Raw genomic sequence first — 9,486 nt, 5'->3', positions numbered from 1 at the left:
CCTAAATAATATATAACTGTGTATAAACGTATTGAGATTACTATGTAAGTATTTATTGATATCCACATGATTACACTAATCATCAGTAGAAAATATGTGGTCAAAGTATTTTTCATATAAAACTAGAATTAATCTACTATAGTCTATGGGTGTTGTAGTATAAAATTTTTATACCTATTTAATATATGTAAACATTCGGTTATTATCAAGTAAAAAGGCGACAGTATGACATATATTGGTAGAAACTTTTGTTTGCTCTTACTAAATCTAAATAAATGTATATATGTATAATACGTCAATAATTAAAATTCTCAACACTAATGAGTAATGACCATAATTTGTTCAAGATAGTTTTAATATCTAATATATTATATTATAAATATTATATCTACTATCATTTCTCCATTAGATATAGTATAAAAGTAAGTACCTATTTGTGATAATTAAATTATTATTATTTTATTACTCGCATTATTCATTAGTATAACTAGTATAAGGTAATTATATAATTAAATATTATGATCAACGATAATAGTGCATATCAAAATGGGAAGACATCAAAATTATTGTCATTCTGTAAAACTGTCCACACCAGTAACAACTTACATTCTAATTGAATTTTTATTGTGGTTTAATTTTTTTTTATTTAACGTTAAAATGGATCAACTTAAAAAACGTACTCGTCAACCATCGAAAAAGTTATCAACTAAAAAGAAATTGAGTAATCGAGTGATGAATTTTCTAGGAATTCAAAACAAAACCAAGTAAGTAAAATATTAAATGATTAAAATATAAAATATGTATAAATAATAACGTAATATCAGTTATAACAATACATTGTTTTTAATTAAGTCCCAATCCAGAGGTCGTAGAATCTGTTGTGAAACCTTTTTTCTTGGGTGATGACAATCAACTACCATGCACATCAAGGGAAACAATTAGGTAAACTTTTGCTAAATTATATAGCTATTAAATTTGGTAAACTATAATAACTTAATATTTAAATAATATACGGAAAATGTATTACATAATCGCATGCAGCAGTATAAATATTTATATAATACAATATTTTTATATATTTTTTAAAGTCAAAATCCAGAGCTCGTAAAATCTGTTGAGGCACCTTTTTTCTTAGGTGCTGACAATCAACTACCATGCACATCAAGGGAAACAATTAGGTAAATTAAAAATGTTTAATAATTTAAATTAAAACTCTGATTATATAAATTTGAATGTATATGAGAACTCCAACGATTTTTGTATATATTATATCAATTTTTTTTAAAAAAAAATTAGAAAATAAATGATCCGGAGGGTAATGCAAATAATTATTGGAATACTGAAGAAAATTTACATAACTTAACAGTGGACGAATCTATACTTAGTAATCAAGAAATTAAGTATGCATTTAAAATTTATATTTTGATTGAAGATGAGTCGTAATAAATTTAATTCTTTAACAGGCAATGTGATGTTGATGAAAGTTCGGGAAGACGAATAGTGGATATGCATTACGTTTTTAGTCAAATTAAAAACAGTGTTCATAGAGGGTCATTTGGTTGTACATTTTTAAATATGACGTTTATTTCTGAGAAAAAACACGGGTTTAGATCATCATTTAAGTTTAAATGTGATGTTTGTAATATTGTTATGTTTATCGACTCAGAAAAGTTGAAACCTGAAGCTTATTTGCCAGTAAATTATTCCGCCGTTAATGGATCAATAGCAGCTGGAATTGGATTTACACAGTTGTCCGAATTGTGTGCGATAATCGATATACCTTGTATGTCTTCAACTACTTTTCTGAAAATTCAAGAGTTTATTTGCAAAAGAATTCACGAAGTTGCAGAGGAACAAATGAAAATTGCTGGTGAAGAAGAACGTCGTTTAGCAATAAAAGCTGGTACATTAGATGTTGATGGAACCCCTATGTGCACTGTAGTTGCGGATGGACAGTGGTCAAAGCGCAGTTACAAGACTAAATATGATGCATTATCTGGAGTGGTAAAATATATATATGCTATATTAGTATATTAGTTTTATAAAACTGTTTTGAATGACCTTATTTATAATTCTACTTTCTAGGCAACAATAATAGGTTATAGATCGAAAAAAATTTTGTTTGTGGGAATTAGAAACCGTTATTGTATAATTTGCCAAAGGGCCAAAAATAAAAAACTATCTCCACCTGACCATACTTGTTTTTTAAATTGGAAAAAGGGTGCAACAAGCATGGAAGCCGATGCCATTGCCGATGGATTTAAACAAAGTTTGGAAATGCATGGACTCAAATATAACAAACTAATAGGTTAGTGTATATAATATATCAGTAACAATATTAATATATCAATATCAATAATGACCCATTCGGCACGATTCCCAACGACTGGCTTTATCAGTAGTAATTATTATAATGACAACGACAAAATCGACAAATAATAAAGAATATATAATTTGTTTATGGGCCCCACACGAGCTTGCTCATAAACCATAACACACGATATGGGGCCCATTATACACACGATAATATTATAATATATTTATTAGGTATAATTTCTGTATTAAATAAAATAAAATATATATGGCTTATAATGATTTTAATGATACGATTTATAAAAGAAATAGGAATAATAAAATTAATGACAACTACAATATCAATTACATATAGTAATTATACCAACAGTAATATTTTAATTAAAGTGTCAATTATTATAAAAATGCAAGATAAATTAAATAATATTCGTATATATACATATATATATAGTTGCAGCAACCATAGTTGATAAAAATGTATAAATGATAATAAAATAAAAATAATTATCTTTACCAGGAGATGGAGATTCTAGCGTTTCAAAAAGGCTATCTGAAATCATGCCTTATGGACCTAGACTACTCGTAAAAAAAATAGAATGTCGTAATCATTTATTGCGAAATTATGGTACAAAATTAGCAGCTATGACAGCAAACACGAAGTATCCAATTTTGTTAAGAAAACATGTAAAAGCCAATGCATTACGTTTTAGATTTTCAATAACTAAGGCAATTGAATATCGTAATAGTTTACAAGGTCAATCAGATTACGAAAAAGAAGTTGGTAAGTTGAAAAAAATTTTTTTATGAATTTTAATTTTTTAAACAACAAGACTTACAGACTTACTTGTACTACAGAGTATAGAATATAACTTGAATAAATATATTTTTTTATAACTATACTATAGGATTACGGAAAGATATAAGTAATAGTTTTCGTCACATTTTGGGTAGCCATGATCGATGTGAGCCATATTTTTGCAAGGGCACAATACCAAATGAAAAAAATATGATTTTAGAAGCTGAAAGATCGGGATTCTTAACTGATATATCTCAAATAATATCTCGTTTAGTCGTCAATGTTGATAGTTTACTTATGAATGTTGACAACAACGTGTGTGAACAATTCAATAGTGTAATTAATAAACATTTAGCGGGTAAACGAATAAATTACTCACAAAGAAATTCATACAATTCACGAGTTGAAGCTGCGGTTATATCATATAATTCAAGTGGACAATTTCTTCGTTTAATGCATAAAAATATACAAAATGATATAAGCCCAGGTATACCTACTTTGAAGTATTATTTTTTTTTTAGTATTTTTGATTTTTTTTTTTATATATACATATACTTCTAGGTATAATAGGAAGAAATTCCTTACATCCAATAAAAAAAAAAGAAACCAATCTAAAAAACGTCTTTTTCCTACAAGTATACAGAAAAAGAGTAATGTTGGCCCGGATCAACATTATGGTTTAGCCGAACCATTACCCGAAGAAGATAATATTTCAAAAGAAGAGTTACAAAAAATAAAAGATGATTTTATCAATTCACTACGATTAGATAGAAACGGGCGCTTGGATATTGAAAAGAAAACTAGAGAACAAGCTAATTCTCAAATTTGGCATGCTGAACGAAGGAATAGACTTACAACATCAAATTTTGGCCGTGTTTGTAAACTACGACCAACTACGTCTTGTAAAATTTCTGTTTACGATATATTATATAGGACATTTTTTTCGAAGGCAACTGATTATGGTAAAGCCACCGAACCAGAAGCTATCGTCGCATTGGAAAATATTTTAAAATGCAAAATCCATCCGTGTGGGCTTATCATCGATGAACAATTTCCTTACCTAGCAACAACTCCAGGTAAAATGTATTACAGTTACTTATGATATGCATTAATAATTTCAAATAAAATAATATAATAATAATAATAATTTTTTTTGTATATGAATACAGACGGTATTATCAATGACGATTTTTTAGTTGAAATTAAATGCCCGTTCGCAGTCAGAGATACGTTGACATTTTCGGAAGCGATAAACAGTAAAAAAGTAAGAGTATAATATATACTAACTATCTAATCCAGTGGTTTTCAAACTGGGTGCCGCGGTTATTCCATAAATTACAGATTGCATTGAATTGTGATATAAGAAAATAAATTAATAATTAATTCAAAACAATTTTGTTCATCTAAAAAAGGTCAGTGTGCCGTGAACATTATTTTAAGTTTACGGTGTACCTTGTGGCATGTATAATAAAAGTTTGAAAACCACTGATCTAATCAGTACCTATAACTGTTAAAATATTAAGTTTAGTGTAGGTAAAAATGTAAAAATGTTTTTATTCTATTTTACAACAAACATTTTTAGTTATTATTCTGTCGACTCGATGACAATGGAAAAATGCAGCTAAAAGTTGATCATAATTATTATTATCAAGTTCAGGGACAAATGCATATTTCCAAACGAAGATTTTGTTATTTCTTCGTTTATTCAAAAAATTGGACAGAAGTACAAATAATAAATTATGATGTTTGCTTTTGGAATACAAAAATGGTTGATAAATTAAAACTGTAAGTTTTTAAAAATTTTTAATTTTAATATCAAAGATAAGTTTACTCTTATACAACTTAGTAAGTTTGTTACTTTCTTTTAAGATTTTACATGGAATGTTTACTACCAGAAATAGTGAATCCTCAGTATGGAAAACGATTACAAATAGATGACATAAAAGATCCAGAACACATTTTGGAAAACATAAAAACAAAAAACAAAACTAAAATAAATTTGAAACTAAATTATAAATGATTTAATATTAGAACCCATGTTTATAGTATACATATTTCTATACATATATATATATATACCGTATCCAAATATTTTAATAAATTATTTATTACGAAATATGCATTGCTTAATTATTCACATTATATGCCTATACGTAGGTATTAATTAATTAATAACATATACATTATGCATCATCAGATATAATAAGTATAATACTATTAATACTATAATAGTTGAAGTTCAATCTGTGTAATTTAAGGTTATTATTTATTACAATTATAATTAATTTATAATTTCAGTCATTCAAACAATTATCTGAATTATCATAAAACATGATTATACGAGATCGTTAATTTGTAATATCATAACATTTAATAATAACATAATTGTAACATAATAATATCAAATACATTAACACAATATATCTCATTATACATCATTAACAAAGTCTAATAAAAATTAGAAAAAAATTAGCCTATATTATAGATATTTAAAAAAGCGATACAGTGTTCAGTCACAGTCTCGAGATCAGTTTCAGTTACAGTGTGTAAGTGTTTCCAGTCACCATCATTGCGAGACTCCAGACAAATTTTTATTTTCTAAATACAGTTTTTTTTAAAGTCAGTGTTCTTTTAAATTATATATAGTTTTGTATTTATACATATACATTATACATATCATCAACTCTCAGAACAAACGCTACATCATTTGTAAGTACCCATTTATAACTACTTAAAAATATACTTTTTTTAATTTTAAATTTTAGTTCATTGATAAATCTTGTATACGATGAAAAATGATTCTGAACGGAGATAATTAGGTACCTATTAACTTTCGATTATTATATTTGGACGAGTCTTACAAACGGAATGATATTACGAAATTTCGACCAAATTTAAAAAATAATGATTCTCTTTTCGACCAAAACAAACATTTTTGTAAAATTATGGCAATTACCTATATAGATACTTTTAATACTTTTGCAAAATTATTAAAAGTATAAGTTGCATAAAATATTGTAAAATAAAATATAGAAAATTATTTAAAATTTAAGACTATCTATATCAACATTATTTTTATATTAATATGTCACAATATGTATAATATTATTTAAAATAATAAAATAATAATAATATGTAATTTTGTCAAAAGATACAAGATACTATTATTGTAAATATTTGTAATGAATAGTACCAAGATATTTGAATTTAAGTTGCAGAACCTTTAAAACTTAAATATTATATGAAACAAATAGTGATAATTTTTATTGTGTGTGTATAATTAATATCGTTTTGTAAATAATTTCGTAAAGAATTGTATTTTTACGAATAATAATTCTATCCAGGTGCAATTGTAAGATAAATTAAAAACCCTAAAATTAAATTGTATACTATTTTTTAAAAATTTTTATATAATATTGTATATATATATTGTGGCATATTAACATAAAAATAATGTTAATATTTTACTATTCTTATATATTAAAAATGTTCTATATTTATTTTACAACATTTTATGCAACTTATAAAAAATTATTTAGCAGCAATTATTTTTTTTTTACATATATTATATACATTTTTGATTTTGGTCAAAAACGGGTATGCCCCATTTTATGAGAAACCTTATTTTAAATTTTCAAATTTTAGGTATTAATTCTCAAATGAAAATACTAATGTAAACATCTGATACAAGTTTCAAGTTTTTACAATGAATTATTTTTGAATAAACATAAAAATCGTATATGCGTCGTACCTACCTACTTGTATTTTTATTATTTATTATTTACTATATTTTTTTTACCGATCAGATTAAGGTTAGGTTAGATCAAATTAAAACCTAATAGAATAAGAATTTATGCAGTAAAACAAATTTTTTCAATGATAAAAATAGTTTTAATTGCTGTTATGAGTGCGTTAAATCGTATTTTTATACAAATTTTTCTTGTTTTTTAGAGCATTTAAATCCGTTCTCTTATTTTTTAAAGCACAATATTTAAATTAAGTGTTTAATTTAAATTGTACCTATATATAATATTTATATTTTATTTCATAATAGGTATTACAACCAGTCAACACTCAACATGAATATCAAAAAAGTTCTATTTGTTATTATTACAACCATACATTTCACTTTTGGATTCATTGCTTACGATTGCGGAGGTCCTAACCTAAATATAACTTCCTTTGACAGTCTAGAAGTAGACAACTGTGATCTTCCAATACCTTCGAAAACAGAACGGGTAACAAGAATACAACTATTGCAAAGGGTTGAAACATATCCAGTTAATTTCAAATCATGCCTGATCACTGTTGATTATTTAATAACAAGGTGTTCGGCGTTTGAAGACGCACAAGTTGTAGAGGGAGGGTATTTTTCCGACATAATAGAGTTAGGTAGTGCTAGATGTTCAGAGACTCACCAGAAACAATCTTTCACTTTTCAAACGGGAGGAGTAGTGACAGATTTAAAAATAAACGAAACGATATTTGTAACAAATATCATTGCCGGAACATTAGACAAGTATGGTAATTGTAAAGGCACAACTTTTAAATCAAGCAGAGGAGAGTGGGAAGATGTGGTCGTACAAGCTAAATTTAAAATATTGCTTTCAGAAGGTACGGCTATAGCAAATAGTAAAGATAATATCCTCATACTTCCAACAGGAACCAAAATGAAATTATCTGAAAATTATGGTTTTGATTCTTTTAAAGGAGAGACTATATGGACAAACAACCATTTCACTTGTGAAGTACAAGATTTCAATGTTTTATATGATGGTCCTGCATCGTTAATAATTTCAAATGCCATTAATGATTTTTCAAATAATATATATACCTATATTGTGGAAACGGATAAAATAGTATTTTCCCTAAAACAAATTAAAAAAAGTTTTGCATGCGGGATGCCAGTGATTCAAACTGAACACATACAGTTAGTCATACTTGTAGATACCGCATTTTTCAATCGATTTACGACAACAACAATTTCTCCGCAAAACACTGATTTGTTAGCCTACGTTAATACAAAATTTGTTTATGTTGAAAACTTCTTTAAATCTACGATAACATCATTGTATAATGACATAATTAAAAACAGTGTGATCTCGAACGAAAAATATTACAACAAAAGCTTACACTAGCCTCTTCGAGCATTTCCGACTTTTCGTATCTTATGGGCGAAGGACCAGGTTTTACTGCAGTGAAAACAGGCGAAATAATATATTTAATAAAATGTAAAAAGGTAAATGTTGAAATATCGAGAAAAAATGTATGTTTTAATGAACTACCAGTTTTATATAACAACAAAACGTTTTTCATGGCCCCCAAAACGCACATATTGCAACAATTTGGAACTCAAATTGATTGTAATATACTACTTCCACCTGGCTTCAATTTGGACGGAGACTGGTTTGGTATTGTACCCAATATACAAGAAATAAAAAAACCACAAAAGCTCAAACCGGCTACAACCTGGACGTGGTCGTACAAAAGTCCAGAATCGCTTATGAATGCTGGTATATACACACAAGACACAATGAAAGCTTTTCAGCAACATATATTGTTTCCACAAGAAGTGAGTGCTGCTACAAATAATTTAATAAGACAATCTATGGGATATGATACGACTAACCAAGGTCTGCAATATAAATATCTTATTGACGAACAGACAATAAGCAACATGGTCGAAAATAAATTACATCAACTTTGGGGATGGTTTACAACTATTGGTACTTTTGTTTCGGGACTGATGGGGATATTTTTTATTGTAAAATTAATATTAACACTAGTGGATACGGGGATTAATATTACTATTTTATACAAAACCTTTGGGTGGAGTGCAAAACTGTTGGCAGGAATTTTTTCTAGTATTACCCATTATTTAATGTTAAAGACACACAAAAAAAATCAAAATTTTGATCAAGACTCGCTAGACACAAAACATGTTCGCTATTCAATTAAAAATAGCAAAAAAGTGTACCCGAGCTTGAGTCAAGATTCTGTTTAAACACTTTAAAGCCATACAGAAATAATGTATTTAATTTAATTTATTATTTATTTAGTATTAAAAGTATTGTTTTAAATTTGTATATTTTATTTAATTATTTAATGATAAAAATTTTAATTTCATATTAAATGTACATGAAAAATGCAATTATTACCTTTATGTTATATGTTTATAAATATAATACATTTGAAAAAAGGTTAAAGAAATATTTGTTTTTTACTATTTTGTATGGTAATTAAATATTAGATTATAAAATGATTAAATTATGTATTTTTAAGTGTGTTTAAGTAGGTACAGGTTATTATGCTCAATATTCTATTTTTCTTTGAATTACCAAAAAAATTTGTAAGTTGTAGCATGTTCACGAATAATG

The 9,486-nt window shown here is 26.6% G+C and overlaps 3 protein-coding genes across 3 annotated transcripts; all 3 read left to right on the top strand.

The window, feature by feature from the left end:
• The first annotated feature begins 311 nt into the window (after positions 1-311).
• Positions 312-3,676, top strand: LOC126549822 (uncharacterized). The gene is made up of 8 exons (XM_050200204.1): positions 312-764; positions 853-942; positions 1,089-1,179; positions 1,297-1,400; positions 1,464-2,004; positions 2,086-2,308; positions 2,831-3,094; positions 3,219-3,676. The coding sequence occupies exons 1-8, from the start codon at positions 547-549 to the stop codon at positions 3,668-3,670; spliced, it is 1,983 nt and encodes a 660-aa protein (XP_050056161.1). The 5' UTR covers positions 312-546; the 3' UTR covers positions 3,671-3,676.
• Positions 3,675-5,227, top strand: LOC126550110 (uncharacterized; the record flags this gene model as incomplete). The annotated part of the gene is made up of 4 exons (XM_050201074.1): positions 3,675-4,185; positions 4,279-4,373; positions 4,692-4,894; positions 4,979-5,227. Coding segments are annotated over 4 exons (960 nt in total), but the record flags the coding sequence as incomplete, so codon positions are not given.
• Positions 5,228-5,572: 345 nt separating this feature from the next.
• Positions 5,573-9,153, top strand: LOC126550109 (uncharacterized). The gene is made up of 2 exons (XM_050201073.1): positions 5,573-5,818; positions 7,164-9,153. The coding sequence occupies exon 2, from the start codon at positions 7,189-7,191 to the stop codon at positions 8,245-8,247; it is 1,059 nt and encodes a 352-aa protein (XP_050057030.1). The 5' UTR covers positions 5,573-5,818; positions 7,164-7,188; the 3' UTR covers positions 8,248-9,153.
• The last annotated feature ends 333 nt before the right edge of the window (positions 9,154-9,486 follow it).

This window comes from Aphis gossypii, chromosome 2, assembly GCF_020184175.1.
Source record: "Aphis gossypii isolate Hap1 chromosome 2, ASM2018417v2, whole genome shotgun sequence".
NCBI classification, from domain to species: domain Eukaryota; kingdom Metazoa; phylum Arthropoda; class Insecta; order Hemiptera; family Aphididae; genus Aphis; species Aphis gossypii.
This window is presented reverse-complemented; position numbering and strand designations above follow the sequence as displayed.